Below are 24,639 nucleotides of genomic sequence, written 5' to 3' on the forward strand. Positions count from 1 at the left end.
TAGGCGGCTCAGCACTTGTTCCATCCTCTGGAGATGTCTTTCAAAGGAGGGAGCAAAAACGATGATGCCGTCCAAATAAATCAGGGTGGCTTTGAAGTTCAGATCCCCTAGGCATCTTTCCATGAGCTGATGAAACGTGCCTGGAGAGTTAGCTAGACCAAATGGCATCCGGTGAAACTCAATCCCATGGGGAGTATGAAGGCTGTCTTAGCTCGGTCTTGTTCGGACATAGGCACTTGCCAATAGCCACTTGCGAGGTCCAAAGCGGAGAAGTATTTAGCGTTCCCCAGAGCGGAAAGGGACTCCTCAATCCGTGGCAGTGGGTACGAGTCTTGCACCTTACAGGCGTTGAGCTTGAGCTAATCTACACAAAAACGTAATATTCCTTCTTTCTTTCATACCAACCCAATGGGGGCAGGCCAGGGGCTCTGACTTACTCGGATCACCCCTTTCTGAAGCATCTGGGACAGCATTCCCTTCACCTCCTGGTTCATTTGAGAGGGAATCAGGCGGTAATGTTCTCTGATGGGCGCAGCGTTTCCAGTGGGTATCTCATGAGTGATCGCCGTGGTGCATCCAAAATCATCTTCGTGTTTGGCAAACACATCTTGATATTTCCCTAACAAGGCCTCCACCTGCTGTATTTGCTGAGGCGTGAGATCGGTCAGCTCAGCTCTCATTTGTTCTAAATCCGACGACCCTCTTGCAAATTTCGAGGGTCAGGTGATAACGTTCTGTCCACAGTAACCATCCAGGGATCCCCTTGTTTGATGGTAAGCTGTATGGCCTGGGGCGATACTAATTCCTCTGGCATGCACATGACTTGAGCCACCTCACTCCTGGGAGGTAAAGTGACATCCTTCTCTCCTAAATTTACGCAACGCACGAGCACTGTCCATTATTGCACTGTAGCCAATGTTCGTGCTACAAGAATTCCTGACGGCAGCTGGTCGGGATTTCCCAGTTTGATCTGAACTTCCACTCCTTCCAAAGGAATACAGGTCCGAACGGGGAGAGTAAGCACTGTTTGGCCTGGCAGTAGGACTCTATTCAATATAGTAGGGGCAATTATTTTTCCCAATGCTTTCACACCGCTGGAAGTCTCCTGAGCTTGGGCCGCTCTAATCAGCTGCTAAAAGATCCTCCTCTGAGGTGTACGGGTACTCCATTCTCTTTGGAATCTTTCTGGAGTCTCATCATTAAGAAGGCTTCCACACTCCTTTAGCACATTCTTGCCCAACATGACGGTATGCTCCTTTTGTACTTCCCCAGCTGTCAGTACCACCCCTTTGCGTCCCAAGTGTTTACCGCAGACCACAATATTCATCCAGACCACCCCTGCGACCGGGATGGGCAACTGTTTGGCCGCTGTGAGCTTAATCACCGGTCCCCATGCAGGCCGCATGGCCTCAGTAAAGTGGCGGCAACAGTATACTTCGGGCATCGTGGTCACCTGAGAGCCCGTATCGATTGAAACCACTTACAGCTCGTCCGTTCATTTCTGCCCAGATTAGGGGGCATGCGGACTCCAGGTTCGTGGGACTTCCAGTACTCGTTTTTGACAAAACAGGCTCCAGGCGGCGTCCCCTATGCTCGGAGCCACTTAGTTTAACGGTCGGCATTGTAGGGGTCTTCCCCTTCACGTATACCACCGAGACACATGTCCTAATTCTCCACAGTTAAAACACACAGGGGGCCCTTCTCTGCGACCCATTCTCGTCTCTCGCCTGGGAGCAGGACCTGGTCGAGTTTCAGGCAGGCTGACAGCTACGGCCAGGATTTTTTAAGTTTCGTCCAGTTCCTCGCGTATCTGCTGCATCTCTTTGTGCAAGTCTTCCGCCCATTGGGGACAGTAACTGGGGTGGCAGACACCTCCCCATTCCGGACCTTCCCCACCAGAACGGTCACCCCCAGCTCCTGCTCACGTGTGCACGCCTCTCTACCTATTTCAGAGAAGGTCATACTGGGTTTGACTCTCATGCGCTCCCGCAGGGCCTGTTTCAGCATTACATCACGCAGACTCGTCACCAGCTGGTCCCGCAATACTACATCTATGGAGCCTACACATACTCCATCCTTATGAGCAATGGCAGTATGGAGCTCCTGCAGCGCATTCATAAATTGGGTCACCATCTCCTCCTCTCTTTGAACCCGGCCAAACAGACGCATGCCTAACTCTCCTACTTCAGTGGGGTCCCCATGCGCCTCCTCCAGTATCAGTAAAACCTTATCCAGGGGAAGAGTCCTGAGGAGAGAGTTTGCATATTCCCAGTGCCTTCTGGGATAAGTGAAGAGTCTCCGCGAGCTCAACGATCACTGGATTTTGGCCGTTACAGCTGAAAAGAGGAAATCGGTAAACCGCGCGTCGAATTTTGGCTAATTTTTCATCGCTTTGAACTCTCTTTAACAATAACAATATGGAAGAGACCGAGAGCTATTTGGTGAGCTGCATTTCTTGCTACATGTTCACAGACTTACCAGTGGAAAGCCAAACTTCACATGTCACGAATGCAAGCTTGTGTCCCTGTTGGAGGAAAAGTTGCAAAATCTTGAAGAGAGGTTAACCACATTGAAGATCATTAAGGAAGGTGAAGAGTTCTTAGACAGAGCAGAATTATCTATTCATGTTACAGAAAGAGAAGAAATTCGAAGTGCATCTGAAGAAACAGAGGAATGGAAACATGTGACCCAGAGAAGCATCGGGAGGCAGTCAGCACCCATACTGCTAAGGAACCAGTACCGGACTCTTACACAGGAGAACAATGAAGAAATACAGTTGTGGCCAAAAGTATTGACACGCCTGCAATTTTGTCAGAAAATACTCAGTTTCTTCCTGAAAATGACTGCAAACACAAATTCTTTGGTATTATTATCTTCATTTAATTTGTCTTAAATGAAAAACCACAAAAGGGAATGAAGCAAAAAGCAAAACATTGATCATTTCACATAAAACTCCAAAAATGGGACAGACAAAAGTATTGGCACCCTCAGCCTAATACTTGGTTGCACAACCTTTAGCCAAAATAACTGCGACCAACCGCTTCCGGTAGCAATCAATGAGTTTCTTACAATGCTCTGCTGGAATTTTAGACCATTCCTCTTGGCAAACTGCTCCAGGTCCCTGATATTAGAAGGGTGCCTTCTCCAAACTGCCATTTTTAGATCTCTCCACAGGTGTTCTATGGGATTCAGGTCTGGACTCATTGCTGGCCACCTTAGAAGTCTCCAGTGCTTTCTCTCAAACCATTTTCTAGTGCTTTTTGAAGTGTGTTTTGGGTCATTGTCCTGCTGGAAGACCCATGACCTCTGAGGGAGACCCAGATTTCTCACACTGGGCCCTACATTATGCTGCAAAATTTGTTGGTAGTCTTCAGACTTCATAATGCCATGCACACGGTCAAGCAGTCCAGTGCCAGAGGCAGCAAAGCAACCCCAAATCATCAGGGAACCTCCGCCATGTTTGACTGTAAAGTAGGGACTGTGTTTTTTTCTTTGAATGCCTCTTTTTTCTCCTGTAAACTCTATGTTGATGCCTTTGCCCAAAAAGCTCTACTTTTGTCTCATCTGACCAGAGAACATTCTTCCAAAACGTTTTAGGCTTTTTCAGGTAAGTTTTGGCAAACTCCAGCCTGGCTTTTTTATGTCTCGGGGTAAGAAGTGGGGTCTTCCTGGGTCTCCTACCATACAGTCCCTTTTCATTCAGACGCCGACGGATAGTACGGGTTGACACTGTTGTACCCTCGGACTGCAGGGCAACTTGAACTTGTTTGGATGTTAGTCGAGGTTCTTTATCCAACATCCGCACAATCTTACGTTGAAATCTCTTGTCAATTTTTCTTTTCCGTCCACATCTAGGGAGGTTAGCCACAGTGCCATGGGCTTTAAACTTCTTGATGACACTGCGCACGGTAGACACATGAACATTCAGGTCTTTGGAGATGGACTTGTAGCCTTAAGATTGCTCATGCTTCCTCACAATTTGGTTTCTCAAGTCCTCAGACAGTTCTTTGGTCTTCTTTCTTTTCTCCATGCTCAATGTGGTACACACAAGGACACAGGACAGAGGTTGAGTCAACTGTAATCCATGTCAACTGGCTGCAAGTGTGATTTAGTTATTGCCAACACCTGTTAGGTGCCACAGGTAAGTTACAGGTGCTGTTAATTACACAAATTAGAGAAGCATCACATGATTTTTCGAACAGTGCCAATACTTTTGTCCACCCTCTTTTTTATGTTTGGTGTGGAATTATATCCAATTTGGCTTTAGGACAATTATTTTTGTGTTTTTTCATTTAAGACAAATTAAATGAAGATAATAATACCAAAGAATTTGTGTTTGCAATCATTTCCAGGAAGAAACTGAGTATTATCTGACAAAATTGCAGGGGTGTCAATACTTTTGGCCACAACTGTACATCAAGATAAGACTTTACCCACAAAGAACAACCTTGTACACCCTCCGAGTCCTCCAGGATGGAGAAAGAAAAATGTTGCGGAGAGTGGTGGTCGTGGGGGATTCCCTGTTGAGAGGAACAGATGCCGCTATCTGCTGACCGGATATAACCTCAAGAGAAATGTGCTGTCTTCCAAGTGCAAAAATTAAAGATGTGTCTGACAGGATATCAGGACTCTTCAGACCTACAGACGACCACCCATTCCTGCTAATAAATGTGGGGACAAATGACACAGCAAGAAACGACCTGGAAACCATCTGCAGTGACTTTGAAAACTTAGGTAAGAAAGTGAAAGAACTGGGAGCGTAGGTGGTCTTCTCTTCCATCCTCCCAGTGGATGGCCATGGAACAAGGAGGTGGAGTAAGATTCTGCAGGTGAACAACTGGCTACCTCAATGGTGCCGTCAGCAATGGATTTCTGGATCACGGAGTAAATTACCTATATGATGGACTACTTGCTAGAGATGGGGTGCACCTTACGAAGACTGGAGAACATGTATTTGGAAGTCGCCTTGCTACACTCATCAGGAGAGCTTTAAACTAGAACAATGTGGGAAGGGAAGCAAAAGGCCAGAAAAAGCCATACACCTGACAAATACTATTGAGAACTCTGCTATTAGAAGTGGAAAGGAAGAACAAAGACAAAAGAATCTAAATAATAAAAATATTGGAGAAAGAGAAACCAATCACAAACTAAAATGTTTCTATACTAATGCACAAAGCATGGGCAACAAACAAGGAGAATTGGAACTACTAACACAGAAAAGAAACATGATGTCATTGGAATAACTGAAACTTGGTGGGACAATACACATGATTGGAATACAAGGCTAGAAGGATACAACTTATTTGCTAGAAACAGACTTGATAAACGAGGAAGAGGTGTCGCATTGTATGTTAGAAATGTGTATATCTGCACAGAGATTGAAGCTTCAGAGACTGGGAGTTCTGTGGAAACTGTATGGGTAAGAATACAAGGACAGAACAATGGAAAGGACACCATTGTAGGCATTTACTACAGGCCGCCTGTGCAAGCTGAAGACATGGATGAACTCTTTATGCATCAAATGGCCAAGTTCTCCAAAAAATATGACATAGTTGTCATGGGAGATTTCAACTATCCTGACATTTGTAGGGAATATCTCTCAGGCAAAACTACCAGGTCAAGGAAATTCTTATCCTCTCTTGCTGACAACTTTATCTTCCAAAAGGTAGGAGAGAAAACAAGGGGAACTGCTACCTTGGATCTAATCCTTATAAACAGGGAGGAAATGGTTGAGGAGGTAAAAGTGGCTGGGACCCTAGGAGGGACCATGCTATTTTAGAATTTTGGATAACTAGAGGAGGAAGACCTGTGAAGACTCAGACGTCAAGGTTAGATTTCAGAAAGGTAGATTTTAAGGGATTCAGAAAGAGAATTGGAGGAATCCAATGGCTGGATATCCTTAAGAACAAAAATGTCCAGGAAGGATGGGAAATCTTGAAAAATGAAATTCTCAAAGCACAATTGTTAACAATTCCGAAAAGAGGGAAGCATAGGAAGCATTTAAGGAAACCAGGATGGATGAACACAGAACTTAAGCACATGCTAAAAAGGAAGAAAGAAATGTTTATAAAATGGAAAGAGGGAGGCATATCTAAAGAAGAATATAATGCTGTCTGCAGAACTTGCAGAGCACAAATCAGATTACCTAAAGCTGACAATGAATTGAGGCTTGCAAGAGACGTCAAAAGCAATAATAAAGGATTTTGGGGATATGTCAAAAGTAAAAGAAAAGTCAAAGATGCTATAGGATTTTTACAGGATGAAAATGATGAAATGGTAAGACAGGATGTTGAGAAGGCCGAACTTTTAAATTCCTATTTTGCATCTGTTTTCTCTCAGAAAGGAAATGTAACATCAACTGTTCTTCCCTGTCCTATTAAGGGAATAGAAGAATCCAGGATATCTATAAACAGAAAGATAGTAAGGAAACACTTGGCTAAGTATGGAATGGACAAGGCAACTGTTAGGTGGATTCATAACTGGCTTAGTGATTGAACCCAAAGAGTGGTCGTAAATGGCTGCACGTCCAGTTGGAAGAATGTCTCAAGTGGGGTACCACAGGGCTCTGTCCTGGGCCCTGTATTGTTCAACATCTTTATCAATGATTTAGGTGAAGGAATTGAGGGTAAACTGATTAAATTTGCTGATGACACAAAGCTAGGAGGGAGAGCTAATACTAGAGAAGAAAGAGAGAGGATTCAAAAAGATATAAATAAACTGGAGCAGTGGGCAGCAACTAACAGAATGGTTTTTAACAGGGAAAAATGCAAAGTACTACATCTGGGCAATAAAAATGAAAAAAGCATATACAGAATGGGAGGAATAGGGCTAAGCAACAGTACATGTGAAAAAGACTTGGGTATACTAATAGATCACAGACTGAATATGAGTCAACAGTGTGATGCAGCAGCAAAAAAGGCAAATGCAATTCTAGGATGTATTAACAGAAGTATACAGTCTAGATCACGTGAAGTCATTATTGCCCTCTACTCCTCTTTGGTCAGACCTCATCTGGAATACTGTGTCCAGTTTTTGGCACCACATTTTAAAAAAAGACATCAACAAACTGGAGCAAGTTCAGAAAAGAGCCACCAGAATGGTGACCGGTCTGCAAACCCTGTCTTGCGAGGAAAGGTTGCAGGATTTGGGAATGTTTAGCTTGCAGAAGAGAAGACTGAGAGGAGACTTAATAGCTGTCTACAAATATCTCAAGGGCTGTCACATTGTAGAAGGATCATCTTTATTCTCATTTGCACAAGGAAAGACTAGAAGCAATGGGATGAAACTGAATGGGAGGAGACATAGATTAGATATTGGAAAAAACTTTTTGACAGTTAGAGTGATCAATGATTGGAACAGGCTGCCACGAGAGGTGGTGAGTTCTTCAATAGAAGTCTTAAAACAGAGGCTGGACAGACATCTGTCTGGGATGATTTAGCAAATCCTGCTTTTGAGCAGGGGGTTGGACCAGATGGCCCAGGAGGTCCCTTCCAACTCTACGATTCTATGATTCTATCCAGGGTGTCTCGTCTAGTGGGGTCGGAGCATGACAGAGTCCCTGGCCTTCCCATCGAAAGTCATCATAGCCAACTCTGCTTCTAGGGCCAGAGTCATGGGATGCATCCTCATCATCCCCCTTATACGCTCAGTCCAACTCCAGAGCATGGTATTACTCCCGGTGAATTTAGGGAGGTTGTTTAACACAGCCCCCAGGGAGATTCTGGATTTCGGGCCTCCTCCAACTGCCTGATTTGCCTCCTATGCCAACTGTAGAAATTGCAGGAATGTGGGATGCCGAAACGGACAGGAGGCAGATCAAGAGTTAAGGTTTTTATTAAACAATAAATGCACTCCACGCAGGGAGTGAGGGTCTGCAGAGGGATAGTAGGAATGGGGCAGAACTGGGAAGGAGGATGGGCGAACAATAGTTCAATATGAAAAGAGATGACACTTATCAGACTGATGTCTTCTGGTATACAGAGTTTCAGGGTTCCAACGGTGGCACCGACAACAGCGACACTTGACGTCTCGATGCAGTCTCTGGGAAGCAGGTATATTTCCAGTACCTAACGGTGTCTGGCACAGTACTGAATCCAACGTGAGGTACCGCCGGATCGAGCTCTTGCTCCACGGTGTGTGCAAGCCCTTGTACAATAGGTCCTGGCCTAGCCGGGAGTCCCTCATGGCGTTCTACTAACAACACGGTCTGTGGCGTCAACCCTGAGTCACCTCCTGGTGAGGAGAGAGGCGGGAACCTCTCAATTGGTCGCCTACCAGAAGTGGACCTCTCTGCAGGGGGTCTGTAGGGGCCGCAAGCGCAAACGAGATGCTTTGCCTTCACAGCGGTCACAGCGCCCGTCCTGCCACTCAGCTTTTCCGCGCAAGCTCTGCTCTTTTGCCCACGCACGGCACTGTATAGTCTCGCCTCGCCTACCCCAGTCTAATGACCCGGTTCATCCAGCACTCTAGATCTTCCCCCCTGCAACATGGGTGACAGCCCCGGCAGTTCCGGAACCGGCGTGTAAAAGGTACCCCTGCTCTGATATTCCTCCTTACATATGTTCTCTAGCATATTCATCCACATCCTGATATGTGCACTCTCATCCTGATATATGCACTCCCTCACCCATCCTGGTGTATGCTCTCCCCCACCCATCCTGGTATATGAAAAAAAAACGTGAGGAGCTCACCCCTTAGCGTCTTCTGGATAGCAGGAACCACAGGTATATGCACCCCTATCCTGGTATATGCTCTCCCAACCCCCTCAACCTGGTATGTGCTCCCCCAATCCTTGTATATGCCTTCCATCCATGCATATGCCCCCAAATCCATGTGTAAGCCCCTATCCTAGAACATACTCTCCCAATCTATGTATGTGACCCCCATCCATGTATATGTTCCCTTAATTCATGTATATGCCCCACATCCATGTGTATGCTCCCTCATCCTTGTATATGCTACCCCAATCCATGTCTATACCCCCATCCTTGTATATGCTTCCCCAATTCATGTACAGTGGGTACGAAAAGTATTCAGACCCCTTTAAATTTTTCACTTTTTGTTTCATTGCAGCCGTTTGGTAAATTCAAAAAAGTTCATTTTATTCTCATAAATGTACACTCTGCACTCCATCTTGACAGAAAAAAAAGCAAAATGTAGATATTTTTGCAAATTTATTGAAAAATAAAAACTGAAATATCACATGGTCAAAAGTATTTAGACCCTTTGCTCAGACACTCATATTTAAGTCACATGCTGTCCATTTCCTTGCGATCCTTCTTGACATGGTTCTATTCCTTCATTGGAGTCCAGCTGTGTTTACTTAAGCTGATAGGACTTGATTTATTAAGCCACACACCTGTCTTTATAAGACCTCACAGTGCATGTTGGACCAAATGAGAATCATGAGGTCAAAGGAACTGGCCAAGGAGCTCAGAGACAGAATTGTGGCAATAAACAGATCTGGCCAAGGTTGCAAAAGAATTTCTGTAGTACTCAAGGTTCCTAAGAGCACAGTGGCCTCCATAATCCTTAAATGGAAAAAGTTTGTAACCACCAGAAGTCTTCCTAGACCTGGCCGCCCAGCCAAACTGAGCAATCGTGGAAGAAGAGCCTTGGTGAGAGAGGTAAAGAAGAACCCCAAGATCACTGTGGCTGAGCTCCACAGATACAGTAGGGAGATGGGAGAAAGTTCCACAAAGTTAACTATCACTGCATCTCTCCACCAGTCGGGCCTTTATGGCAGGTGGCCCGATGGAAGTCTCTCCTCAGTGCCAGACATACGAAAGCCCGCATAGAGTTTGCTAAAAAGCACATGAAGGACTCCCAAACTATGAGAAATAAGATTCTCTGGTCTAATGGGACAACGATAGAAATTTTTGGTGATAATTTTAGCGGTATGTGTGGAGAAAACCAGGCACTGCTCATCACCTGTCCAACACAATCCCAACAGTGAAACATGGTGGTGGCAGCATCATGCTATGGGGGTGTTTTTCAGCTGCAGAGACAGGACAACTGGTTGCAATTGAAGGAAACATGAATGCGGCCAAGTACAGAGATATCCTGCATGAAAACCTCTTCCAGAGTGCTCTAAACCTCAGACTTAGCCGAAGGTTCACCTTCCAACTTGACAATGACCCAAAGCACACAGCTAAAATAACAAAGGAGTGGCTTCAGAATAACTCTGTGACCATTCTTGTCTGGCCCAGCCAGAACCCTGACCTAAACCCAATTGAACATCTCTGGAGAGACCTGAAAATGGCTGTCCACCAACCTTCACCATTCAACCTGACGGAACTGGAGAGGATCTGCAAGGAAGAATGGCAGAGGATCCCCAAATCCTGGTGTGAAAAACATGTTGCATCATTCCCAAGAAGACTCATGGCTGTACTAGCTCAAAAGGGTGCTTCTACTCAATAATGAGCAAAGGGTCTGAATACTTATGACCATGTGTTTTCTTTTTTAATAAATTTACAAAAATTTCTGTTTTTTTCAGTCAAAATGGGGTGCAGAGTGTGCATTAATGAGAAAAAAATGAACTTTTTTGAAGTTACCAAATGGCTGCAATGAAACAAGGAGTGAAAAATTTAAAGGGATCTGAATACTTTCCATACCCACTGTATATGCCCCATCCTTGTATATGCTCCCCCATCCTGGCATATTCCCTTAATCCTGGTATATGTCCTCCACCCTGATATATGCTCCCCCAACCTTGTATATGTCCTTCATCCTGTTATATATGCCCCCATCCTGATATATGTTCCCCATCAATGTATATATGCCTCCATCCTGGTATATATCCCTCATTATTTTATATGTGCCCCCATCCTGGTATATGTCCCCTATCATTGTATATGCACCCCTTTCCTGTATATGTCCCCCATCATTGTATATGCACCCCCATCCTGGCATATAGCCCCCATCCGGCTATATGTCCCAATCATTAAATATGTCCCCATCATTGTATATGCGCCCCCATCCTGCTGGCTCAGCGGTTCAATGTATAGAAAGAAAGAAAAAAATGAACACTGCTACTTACTTTCCTTCCTCTTCCCTGGTCACCGTGTTGTCTTCTGAAGCCGGCAGCTGATTTCAGCGTCTAAGCAATGGGGGGCACATGACGTCACTGCATGGGCCCAGTCGCGTGTACACTGACGTCAGGTGCTGGCCTCTGATTGGCCAGAAGCGTTTATTGCGGCGCGTGGACCCCGCAAGTTCGTGTGCTGCAATACACTTCAGCTGGATATGTGTCCGAGGACGCAGATCCAGCTATAGTAGGGGCCAGCGTTGGCGGGATCCTCACCTGCCGGCCCAGTAAACTGATGCAACAGAACGGCGATGACATGTTCCAACAGGGTCGGCTCTGAATGCCCCTCTGGCATGCTTGCCATAGGTTTGCCACCACGGCCATAGACCAACCAGTTCTCACAGTTAGTCTGATGAAGACTAGCAAGTTTTTTACTTCTAAGTTTGTCTCCAATTTGCCTCAAGTTTTATAAACATTTATATGATTCGGTTTTAACACCTACATGACCTTTGATATACTTGTACATCAAAAGTCGTGTCCCTATCTTTGATATCGGCTCGCGCACATCTTTCTCCACACATAACGGCTGATTTAATCTGCCATCATGTGCCTCTAACAGCTGTAAATCTGTTAAAGACAGCAGCATTTAACACGCGTTGACAGAGGCTCGTGGCATTCCATGCTCCCATGACCCCCGTCTCTTAGGAGGTAGGAGTCTGCATAAAGGAACCCACATTTCTGCTGCTTAAAGGAATCTGCCAGCAGGTTTTTGTGATCAAAACTGCACCAAGCAGTCCGGTAAGTGACACATCACTAGAATCAGGGTATTTGGCTCCACATCATGCAGCTGTCAGATTCCATAGTAAAAACCTGATGACACATTCAGTTTACGCTGGAGTCTAACTATTGGAACTGCTGCAAATTACTTGCAAACAATGATCTTTTCTGAGGGCTAAGTAAGGGAGACATGTTGTACGTGCATCTTCTTTTGCACTGAATAATATGGAAACCTGACATGCGCATGACAGTACATCTGACACATGAACGCAAGAGTAACATGGCTGATACCAAGAGAATTTGGAGAACCCACAGTTTATGTGCTGTATTTGGATCCAAAGCTCAAAATGGAAACTTGTTTTGCCATATTGTCATTTCAGTTCCCAACATATGCCAAACTTGGTTGCTAAACACAGCGAGAACTTAGCCATAGAGTAGGTTTACACGGACTGACCAGTAACATGATGTGACCTCCTGATAAAGGGAATCTAAGAGTAGGTATTTGCTATTTAGTCTGAGAGAAGCATAATGTAGTGTGACGCTACCAGCGTCAGAGAGCCTGATTCCAGGGATGTCACTTACTAGGCTGTGTGCTGTAGTTTCAATACAATCAGTGTTTTATTACTAGGAGATTATCACTAGAGAACTACTGCAAAGGCAGATCGCCTTATCAGTGTAACCTTGCACCCATCAATAATTGGCAGCTTGCTAACAATACACAGTGTACACAGGAAGCTACAAATCAGTGGTATGAGCGGGGTTCTACACACCTTAGTGTTATGACCACTGCTACAGCTATAGCAGAGAAAACAGGCATTATATCAAAACTGCACCAAGCAGTCCAGTAAGTGGTACAGTGTTGGAATCAAGCTCGCTTGCCCTAAATTATGCTGCTCTCAGATTACATAGCAAAAACCTGCTATTTCCTTCATTAGCCTGTTTACACAAGCAGGCCAAAGTATACAATATGCACTGAGTGATCTATACTAGATAGCTCGGAGTGCATAAGCTGCCATAGTTCAGCTCATTCATCATGTGATCAACAGCTTATATACATGACAAGATAATTGTAAAATGAGCATTTTTAGCAACACTTGTACATGATTATCTTTGCAGTGAAAATGCACTTTTTGAGCTAACTCAATCTCATCCACTCCCCCCATCAGTCATTAGCAGCCTTCTGTCTATGCATAGTTAGTGGCACAGGCAGGGATAAGTAAAGCTCTTCCGTGAGAGGACTAGCAGAGGCGCAGCAGATAAAACAGTGATTTTATCAAATCTACAGCAAGGAGCCCAGTAAATGACCAAGCTTTAGAATTGGCGCCTCTGCTCCAATTTAATGCTGCTCTCAAGTTGGTAAATCCAGTGACAGAATACTGGATTAATTGGATTAAATAGGTAAATCATTTGCATTTAATCTGCTCTGATGGATATATTCTTAGGTTATAGCAAGGAAATAAATTAACATAATATGATCAGGAATGTAACAATGGGGTCCCATAGAAAAGAGTGTCCCACTCCTCAATTAATACTTTGGGTTATATGTTTAGAACATGAAAGCATTAAAATAATTTGGGTCTCCTTACAGAAGCACTCCTCTCATCAAAATAGTCCTCCTAATCTATTGCTGACATCATATTATATGGCACTGTGTTGTTACAATTCCTAATTTTTCCTTTCTTACCAGTTCATTCTTCTCTTTTCTATAAGGTATATGATGTCGCGTGATCACATACGGATTAGCTGAATCATTCTAAACTCTGTGTAGTAACAGGAGGTCAATTTTTCTTGTGTGAGTCATAAGTCTCTGCAAAAGTCCCTGGCAGGGAGAGGGGGGAGCAGCTGGGTCAAGCGTTCATGAGGGGAATAATAAGTGCAGGGACAAGAGACTTCCTGATTCTACATAGAGAAGATAAAACAAAGAATTAGATGGGTAGAAAGGGAAAATTAGCAATTGTAAGTACACAGTGCTATATAATATGATGATTGCAATACACTGAGGATAAAGACTTTGAAGAGAGGAGGAGTGCTTCTAAAATACACAAGTGTATTGCATTGCACACAGTGATGTCACTAAAGAGACATAATGCACCCAGTGATGTCACATAACATGAATAACACACATGAGCAAAACAAAGGAGAAAAATATCCAAGAACTATCATTTCTCCTTGCGGAGAATGACATGCTAAGCATGTCGAGGTGAGGAGACTTAAAGCCGCAATGCTCCTCTGGGAAATATGCTAATTATGCAAATTGTCTCTTCAGAGTGGAAGAGGACTAGAACTCTAGTGCCACCTATTGGAAGTCGCAATCCTAAAAGTCAATGTTGACCCTTTAACGAGCCTTGTTACATGACTTAGGATAAAAGCCAAGCCAGAATCTCAATTTGCAGACACTGTGTTTCGGGGTACTGCCCCTCGTCAGTGCAAAGTGTGAGATCTGGTTTGGCTGTGTGAGAGGCATCTGACCGATATCCAAGAAGTATAATTTCTCCTTGCGGAAAATGACATGCTAAACATGTCAAGGTGAGGAGACTTAAAGCCACAATGCTCCTCTGGGAAATATGCTAATTATGCAAATTGTCTCTTCAGAGAAGAAAAGGACTAGAACTCTAGTGCCTCCTATTGGAAGTAGCAATCCGTAAAGTCAATGTTGACCCTTTAACGAGCCTTGTTGCATGACTTAGGATAAAAGCCAAGCCAGAATCTCAATTTGCAGACACTGTGTTTTGGGGTACTGCCCCTCATTAGTGCAAAGTGTGAGATCTGGTTTGGCTGTATGAGAGGCGTCTGACCGATATCCAAGAAGTATCATTTCTCCTTGCTGAGAATGACATGCTAAGCATGTCGAGGTGAAGAGACTTAAAGCCGCAATAGGTAGCATTAGAGTTCTAGTCCTCTTCCTCTCTGAAGAGACAATTTGCATAAAGTAGAAAAAGTCATACCCAACAATACCCCACAATCTCTATATTAAGGTGTGGTATTGTCTTGGGTGTTTTTGCATAATCTAATGCAATTTTAATTGTTTTTATATGTGTTTTGTACTTTTTCATATATGTGCCTGTGCTTGATCACCAATAAAATTGATATTTTAATATATCACTATATACTTGTATACATATTCATTGTATAATTGAGGTGTTCCCCTTGTTGGGTATGACTTTTTCTCCTTTGTTTTGCTCAGTTGTTTACATACCCTGGTGAACCCTTTTGTCTTTTTATCTATATACATAGATTGTTAGTGGTGCCCTCTGCTTTTTCTTATATATATATATATGAATAACACACATGCTAATGTCAAAATATTAAGATAATGTGTACTTTGAAGCTATAGGACAACTATGTTATGTATAGTGATCTCATAGCATAAAAAGTCTCTATATACCTAATAGTTCACAGCATAATGATAACACTTGTAGGAATAAAATACACATGACATGATGGCAGAGTACATAACCATGAGTCTTCTTTTTGGAACTTAGAACGGGATCGCATTCAGTTTTCCACACTCCCTTCCATGACAATCACTATCTACACATTCTGTCTGTGTGAAAATAACTTATAAGCCACCTGAGTTTTTTGACCCCATGGCCACTTCTATGCTGGGTATCCTGGTAGCTAAGCTCATAGCTATGATATTCATAGACATATTACTGCTGAGCTGGCACCCGAAGCATAAGCAATATCTGAGGCTGTAACTTTCCATCTTATTAGGGCATATGTGTTAAATATAAATAGCCATTTAACTTGTATGCTTTTTCCAAATAGACTGAGCCCTACCTGAATACAGCACACGCTCATATGATCTGTTACTGGGATGGCACTGCTCACTACTTGATGTATCTACTGATGGTGGCAGCAATTGCATGGGAGTAAGTGACTTTGACAATAATAATTTTTCTTAATGTTATCATAGTGAACCTGGGGACAGGTTTTCAGCTTCTGGATGAGGTCTAAGGGGTAACATTTCTCCTTGTGTATAGTGACATGCCAGCCATGGCATGCCAATGTAAGGAGACTTAATGACTGTGCAATGCTCTTCTGGGAAATTAAATATGTAACTTGTCTCTTGAGAGAGGAAGAGGACTAGAACTCTATAGCGCCACATGTTGGAAGCAGCGATCTTACAAGCCACTATTGACCCTTTAATGAGCCTTGCACTATGACTTAAGATAGCCAAATCAGATCTCATACATTGCGCTGATGAGGGACAATACCCTGAAACACCATGTCTGAAAATTGAGATTCTGTTTGGCTTTTATCCTAAGTCATATTGCAAGGCCCGTTAAATAGTCGATAATGACTTATAGGATCGCTGCTTGCAGGAGTTCACGCTATAGAGTTTTAGTCCTCTTCATCTCTGAAGAGACAATTTACATATTCAGCTTCTGTATGGAAATAGACAAGGGTTGGAGTAATGCTTTTAAACCATTAACCCTTATTGGTGGCCACAGGAGGAAGCATGAGAAAGCTTTGTTACAGGGGAGGTGGAAACCAGTTAGCAACCAACAAGCCTAGATCAGAACACTGCATTACACCAGTTCCACATACCAGTTGTGATTTCAACAACTGGTTTGGAGAAATGGCTGGATTCCACCCTGCGCTATGGAGTCTGAAAACCAAAGTTCCAACTCCAACTCATTTATATTGCCACAATATGGCTCCTTCATAAATGAACTAATAATTAGAAACAAAGGAAAACAGGGAGCTATTTAAAAATCAATCCTCATCTGAACATCATTCTAGCGATTTTGGATCAGACATCTCAAGCTCCAGCCTTCCCCCCAAAAATGCAACAAGATGAGGGGGCAGGAGAATCAAATTAAGACAAGCAAAAGCGCTATACAGTGAGAAACACGAAGAGGAACCATTACCAATGACTTTCAGAATGTGTTATTATCTCCTACAATTCTAACCATCACCCAGGTAGAAGTTCTGGCAAAGTGACTAATTTTTTCCCTTGTTAGAATTTCGACTTGTTTCAAACTATGACAGACGTTAATAAATTTACTCACCTATTTACCGTTAATAAGCATTTTTTTCTCTGAGTGTGGTTCTGAGATAGTTGCTAATGGCTCTAGTCCCAATTAATCAGAAAAAATGTTTTCTTCCACTTAATTCAGAAAACAGAATGCTCTCCTCTTGTTACAACAGTTACAGGGTGAAAGCAACAAGGTTATTTTTCAATCAGATCGTGATGTCAATATCTCTTACAAATATATCCCTCTTGCTATCCGATGCAATCTAGAGTTACCATCATTTGATTTATTTCAAACCTTTGTCGAGATAGTTTTAAAAATATGGTATGATCAAACCAAATGTTCACCTTTTCCAAAAAATGTAACCAAAAGACAGTTTGTTCCTATTAAGGAATTACAGAATAATCACCACTTAACCAGTAGACAATCGGACAAAGCGGGATGTGTGGTAGTTTTAGAAACATCCCTGCATTTCAAACAAGATTGATCCAGGGAGCTAGTCTGATTGCCGTATGTGGAGTCGGGAAGGAATTTTTTTCCCCTATGTGAAGCTTACTGTTTGCCGCATTGTTTTTTTTTTGCCTTCCCCTGGATCAACATGTTAGGCTATGGGTTGAACTAGATGGACTTAAAGTCTCCCTTCAACCTAAAATACTATGTAACTATGTAAAATTGGCACATTCTATGCAATAATTCCACCTACAGATCATTATAAATGGATTTTTTTTCTTTTGAATGTGAACTATCTAAATGTTTAGACAAAGGCATGACATTAGGAGTAATTAATAATCCAAAAAATATCTTTGCCTGATCACCCTATCTCCCCAATATTAAGGGTTACCCAAAACTCAAGAGGAATTTTTCCTCCTCTCTTCCGTTCTATAATCTCAGCTATTGGATTTCTAGATGTTGGTTTAAGTCAGTGGCTTGATTAATATTTACAGCCATTGATTATGAGAATTCCAGGATTGCTTAAGACTATATCATCTGCATTTACAGATTTTTGATACATTTTAGTGGGAGAAAGGTTTTTCATTCTTAAGATGCGATGTGATCAACTTATTTTCAGTCATTCAACATTCCCTTTATATATTAGCCATACAGCATCACTTTATCGTTTGTAGTGGTTATTCCCTTGAATTTAAACAATTTATTCTCACAGTTTTGGGATATCTATTACATCACAATTATTTATGTTTGAGTCTAAGTTTTTACCTGCAGATTGAAGGAACCCCGATGGGTTCAAAAAAATTTCCCTAGCTTTAGCTATTTTATTTATGACTTGGAGGGAGAAATTTTTTATTTTCAATATTCAAAATCCTTTTTTTCACATACAATCTGGTATCGCCGTTATGTCGAAGATCTCCTCATTTGGACTGTGGATTTGTCAGCAAGCTAAGTTTTTATTTTGTATTTAAACCCTAATGATTTCAATCTTCGTCTCACTTGTGGTATTCCAAGCAATAAGATTTCCTTTTTAGACATTAGATTCAGTTGTAATCAATTAACAGGTACGGTAACAACATGTATGTTTAGAAAAAGTGACGCTGGTAACACAATTCTGCAGTCTACAAATTGTCACACCAAACACACCATCAATGTGATTCCACATGGGGAATTTACAAGAGCTAGGTGTATAAATTCGGATGATTCTGCCTTCCTACGGAGAGGGAACTCTGCAAAGGAATACGTGGATTTCATCCGCGCTGCCCAAATGATGAAATTCCAGAAGGTTAATAAAGTTTGACAATGGTTTAGTCTACACGTTTCAACTGTTGAAACGCGTAGAATAAACCACTGTCAAACTTTATTAACCTTCTGGAATTTCATAATTTGGGCAGCACAGACGAAATCCACGCATTCCTTTGCAGAGTTCTGTTTCATATAGTCGGTGACCGACTTGTGGATCTGCAGAAGCCCTTATCTATACATGCTTTGAATACCTACTACCAGGTGAGCAGTTTTCTGTCAAACCGCTTACTTTATTTGTGGGATAAGACCCTATATTGCGCTTGTGTCTCCCTCTTTCCTCACAATACTTCCTACGGAGAGGAGCAGAAAGCAGGGATAGATTACTTTCCAGAGGGTGTAATCATTTTTAAATTCTTAAAGCGTTTAATGATGCTAAATTGAAATCCAGAAATGAGATGCCGTACAAAAATAAAAATCTGGTAAATCAATTCAATCAAATATTAAAAATACCATTGTAAAATACCTACCTGTAGTGAATCAAGATGATGTTCTCTGACAGGTGATCAGTGGTAGGTGTAGATGTGTAGTCAAGAGAGGATGCTCTCTTGGTAATATGTTGTCTCCTAGCATAGTAAGTCTTTAGGTGTTAGATGCAATGTATGCTAATTTTCTGAAAACAAAAAATAATCTTTTCTTCTTCCCCATCTGGTTAGAGTAGAAAATAAATACTTTCATTAATTATGATTAAGATTATGTAGTTTATTGCATTGTCTATAATGTTTGCAAATTACTCTACATAGGTTGCACTACCAGAAAAATAAAGAAGCGCGTAGCTGTGGTGCAGTAGAACACTTAATATGCACAAAAGTCATGTTTCTCATTTTCAATTTTATGGCATTGAGAAAATATGGCATATGCATGAAGCATTTTAGATATTAAATCTTAGTTCAAAATATCATAATTACATAGGTTAAAAAAAGACCTAAGTCCATCAATTTCAACTTTTCTCCACCAATTGTAGATTTTGGCACTAAATTATGCATAACCCAATGTTTATAGGTACTGAGGAAATCGTCCAGCCCTTTTTTAAAAGCTGTTATAGTGTCTGCCATTACTACCTCTTGTGGTAGGGCATTCCACAATCTGACTGCTTTATCTGTAAAGAACCCTTTCGCATTTAGCTGCTGGAATCACCTTTATTCCACCTGTAATGAGTGCCCCCTGGTCCTTACTATGGTCCTTGGAAAGAATAAGTCATGTGCCAGTCCTTTGTACTGACCACTTATATTTATACACATAAATAAGATCTCCTCTGTGACGTATTTATTCTAAGCTAAACAAGCCCAACTTTTCCAACCTTTCATCATATGAGAGGACTTCCATCACCTGTAGTAATCTAGTTGCCCGTTTTTGAACTAACTCTAGATTCTGAATATGTTTTTTGAAATGAGGAGCCCAAAACTGGATCCCGTATTCTAGATGTGGCCTTAAAATTGATTTATAGATCGGTTACAATACATTAAGATCACAGAATTTTATCTCTATTTTTATGTATCCTAAAATCTTGGTTGCTTTTGCAGCCGCTGCTTGAAATTGAGTACTGCTGTTCAGCTTACTTGTAACCAAAACAAAATACCCAAGTCCTTCTCCTGTTCCGTAGTCACGAGTATACTCCCATTTAATGTATATGCAACTGTAACATCGGCGGCACCTGCCGCAGCCTCCCCTCACCTGCGCGCCTCCGTCCGCGCGCCCACCCTGTCTTCCTTCCTGCTGCAACCACACGTGTCGGTCTTAGGTCGCGGGCGCACGCCCGCCCGTCCTCTTCATCTGACGGTGGGCGTCGCTAGGGGAAGGGCCTGGGGCGTACTTCCGGGTACTAAGGTATTTCAGGCGTCTTCCCTATGAGGAAGACACCTGGTGATTGTGTGGAATTCCCGCACTGTTCTGGCCTGTATTCTACTCTGTTGCGCTACCTGTTGTCTCCCTGTTCTTGGGCTCTTGCCGTTCTCCTGGTCTGTCCCCATTTCTCCTATCAGTACCTTGTTTCCCAGGCTCCTCCAGCCTGCCGCCTGCCATACTTCCTCCTGATCCATTCCCCTTCTGGTTTCCCTGTCATTTACCCGCCTGTATATATATATATATATATTTCTCCCTGGGGCTCTCATCTGCACTCTCTCGCCTTCTGTGCCTTCTCCTGCTGCCTCTAAGTGTATAGCTGTCTGGTTCCTTCCCTCTTAGTTGCCCTTTGGGTAGGGAACCTGTTCTCTGTCCGTTTTCCCGGTCCTGCCTCTTGCCTTGCTTGTACTACGAGCCGCCCCTCTTGGTACCGGCTGTCGCGGTTCTGTCCTCTGTGGTCTTGCCCCTAACAATCCCTGTACATGGGTCGGTCATCACCTGGCGCGCTCGGCCCAGGGGCTCCAGATCCGCGATCCAGGGGGTCCACTCTCATATGTAGTCCGCCCTGAGTGTCACAGCAGCCATAGGATTACTGCATTCTAGGTGCATTACTCTACATTTATCTACATTAAATCTCATTACGAATATGCAAATATAGTCCGTGGAGCCTCATTTAAGAGTCTCAAACACGGGACTAGCCAGATCTTCCTCCAGGGAAGGACCCAGCCAAGGAGTGGCTCCTTTCGGAAACCACCATTACCACCATATTAAGTGGCCCTTTAAGTCAATATCCAGCTCTTTACGAGTTTACAGGATTAAATGAGGCTCCACAGACTTTATTTGCAAATTTGTAATTTCCAGGGAGCAATGCACCTTGGACTTCACTGATTGAGCGCCTTTGCAGGCTGCGGCAGTGTTTTCTTTGACTGGTCTTCCTGAGGTCAGTGATTGTTTCGTGATATTAAATCTCATTAGCCAAGTGTTTGCCCATTCAGACATCTTATCTAGACAGGTCTGTAATATTGCACTATCAAGGTCAGTTTTTAATATCCCATGGTTTGCTGTTGTCAGCAAAGACTGACACTTTACTTGCAATCCTATCCACTAGGTTATTAATAAAGAGATGAAAAAGAATCGGTCCTAGCACAGATCCCTGTGGTACCCCACTGCTGACTATATCCCATTTAGAGAATGTACAGTTTACTACAACTCTTTGTTTCCTGTCATTTAGCCAATTCCTTACCTATCTGCATATAATTTTCCCCAGTCTTTGCTTCTGGAACTTCAGGCATTTGTACAGTATTAAATGTCTTTGCAAAGTCCAGAATAATCACATCAGCTGCATTACCAACATCCAGATTTGAACTTACACTACCGTTTAAAAGTTTAGGGTCACTTAGAAATTTCCTTATTTTGAAAGAAAAGCACAGTTTTTTCCAATGAAGCTAACTTTAAATGATTCAGAAATACACTCTATACACTGTTAATGTGGTAAATTACTATTCTAGCTGCAAATGTCTAGTTTGTAATTAATATCTTCATAGGTGTATAGAGGCCCATTTCCACAACCATCACTCCAGGGTTCCTATGGTACTTTGTGTTTGCTAACTGTGTAAGAAGGCTAATGGATGGTTAGAATACCCTTGAAAACCCTTGAGCAAGTATGTTAGCACAGCTGAAAACAGTTTGGCCGATTAGAGAAGCTATAAACCTGACCTTCCTTTGAGCTAGTTGAGAATTTGGGGCATTACATTTGTTGGTTCCATTAAACTTTCAAAGTGGCCAGAGAAAAAGAACTTTCATGTGAAACTCGACAATCTATTCTTGTTCTCAGAAATTAAGGCTATTCCATGCAAGAAATTGCCAAGAAACTGAAGATTTCCTACAACGGTGTGTACTACTCCCTTCAGAGGAGAGCACAAACAGGCTTCATTAAATGGTACATGCAAAATGCCAGTGTCAAAGTCTACAATGAAGAGGTGACACCGGAATGCTGGTCTTCAGAGCAGAGTGGCAAAGAAAAAGCCATATCTGAGACTGGCTAATAAAAGGAAAAGATTAATATGGGCAAAAGAACACAGACATTGGACAGCAGAAGACTGGAAAAAGTTAGGGGCAGACGAATCCAAGTTTGAGGTGTTTGCATCACGCAGAAGAACATTTGTGAGACGCAGAACAACTGAAAAGATGCTGGAAGAGTGCCTGATGCCATCTGTCAAGCATGGTGGAGGTAATGTGATGGTCTGGGGTTGCTTTGGTGTTGGTAAAGTGGGAGATTCGTACAAGGTAAAAGGGATTTTGAATAAGGAAGGCTGTCACTCCATTTTGCAATGCCATGCCATACCCTGTGGACAGCGCTTGATTGGAGCCAATTTCACCCTACAACAGGACAATGACCTAAAGCACACCTCCAAATTATGCAAGAACTATTTAGGGAAGAAGCAGGCAGCTGGTATTCTATCTGTAATTGACTGGCCAGCGCAGTCACCAGATCTCAATCCCATTGAGCTGTTGTGAGAGCAGCTTGACCGTATGGTACACAAAAAGTGCCCATCAAGCCAAACCAACTTGTGGGAGGGGCTTCTGGAAACATGGGTTGAAATTTCTCCAGAATACCTCAGCAAATTAACTGCTAGAATGCCAAAGGTCTGCAATGCTGTAATTGCTGCAAATGGAGCATTCTTTGACGAAAGCAAAGTTTGAAGGAGAAAATTATTATTTCAAAGAAAAATCTTTTTTTCGAAAATTGTCAATGTCTGGACTAGATTTTACATTCATTTGGCAACTCATTTGATTAATCAAAGTCTGAGTTTTCATGGAAAACACAAAATTGTCTGAGTGACCCCAAAATTTTGAATGGTAGTGTACCCCCTTATAGAAACCCAACTTGTTGGTGTGACACAACATATCTTTCATGAACCCACGCTGGTTGCCAGTTATATTATTCTCTGAAGAAAAAAAAAAGGTGTAGGAAAAAGCAGGTATGACCACTCAGAGATGTACTGATGCAGTTATCAGAAACTTCTTAATGGATACCAAATAAAGAAATATTTTTTCCTACCCCACTTTTTTTTCTCTTGTTTTTGCTGGCCAGCAGAGTGAGCTAGTCCCACCCAAATAGCAGAGTCTGATATATATGCAGAGTGGTGAGTTCATTTCAGCTACATATATATATTATTCTCTGCAATATACAGTCATATATTAAAGTTTGGGCACCCCTATTAATGTTAACCTTTTTTCTTTATAACAATTTTAGTTTTTGCAACAGCTATTTCAGTTTCATATATCTAATAACTGATGGACTCAGTTATATTTCTGGATTCAAATGAGGTTTATTGTACTAACAGAAAATGTGCAATCTGCATTTAAACAAAATTTCACCGGTGCAAAAGTATATGCACCTCAACATAAAAGTGACATTAATATTTCGTAGATCCTCCTTTTGCAAAAATAACAGCCTCTAGTTGCTTCCTGTAGCTATTAATGAGTTCCTGGATCCTGGATGAAGGTATTTGTGACCATTCCTGTTTACAAAACAACAAGTTAAGTTTGATGGTCGCCGAGCATGGACAGCCCGCTTCAAATCATCCCACAGATGTTCAATGATATTCAGGTCTGGGGACTGGGATGGCCATTCCAGAACATTGTAATTATTCCTCTGCATGAATGCCTGAGTAGATTTGGAGCAGTGTTTTGGATCATTGTCTTGCTGAAATATCCATCCCCTGCGTAACTTCAACTTCGTCACTGATCCTTGCACATTATTGTCAAGAAACTGCTGATACTGAGTTGAATCCATGCGACCCTCAACTTTAACAAGATTCCCGGTGACGGCATTGGCCACACAACCTCCATCAAATTTTACTGTGGGTAGCAAGTGTTTTTCTTGGAATGCTGTGTTTTTTAGCCTCCATGCATAACGCCTTTTTGTATGACCAAACAACTCAATCTTTGTTTCATCAGTCCACAGGACTTTTTCCAAAATGTAACTGGCTTGTCCAAATGTGCTTTTGCATACCTCAGGCAACTCTGTTTGTGGCGTGCTTGCAGAAACGGCTTCTTTCGCATCACTCTCCCATACAGCTTCTCCTTGTGCAAAGTGCGCTGTATTGTTGACCGATGCACAGTGACACCATCTGCAGCAAGATGATGCTGCAGGTCTTTAGAGGTGGTCTGTGGATTGTCCTTGACTGTTCTCACCATTCTTCTTCTCTGCCTTTCTGATAGTTTTCTTGGCCTGCCACTTCTGGGCTTAACAAGAACTGT

General features: G+C 42.5%; 1 protein-coding gene across 1 annotated transcript in view; it reads left to right on the top strand.

Annotated features, from left to right (window-relative positions):
- TM6SF1 (transmembrane 6 superfamily member 1) overlaps positions 1–24,639 on the top strand; it is a 142,930-nt gene that overhangs the window by 62,043 nt on the left and 56,248 nt on the right. The window contains exon 4 of the mRNA XM_073568526.1: positions 15,572–15,675. Within this exon, the coding sequence (XP_073424627.1) occupies positions 15,572–15,675 (104 nt within the window). The remainder of the gene's footprint in view (positions 1–15,571; positions 15,676–24,639) is intronic.

This window comes from Dendrobates tinctorius, unplaced genomic scaffold (assembly GCF_039654945.1).
Source record: "Dendrobates tinctorius isolate UK_male_01 unplaced genomic scaffold, ASM3965494v1 ptg000022l, whole genome shotgun sequence".
Lineage (NCBI taxonomy): Eukaryota > Metazoa > Chordata > Amphibia > Anura > Dendrobatidae > Dendrobates > Dendrobates tinctorius.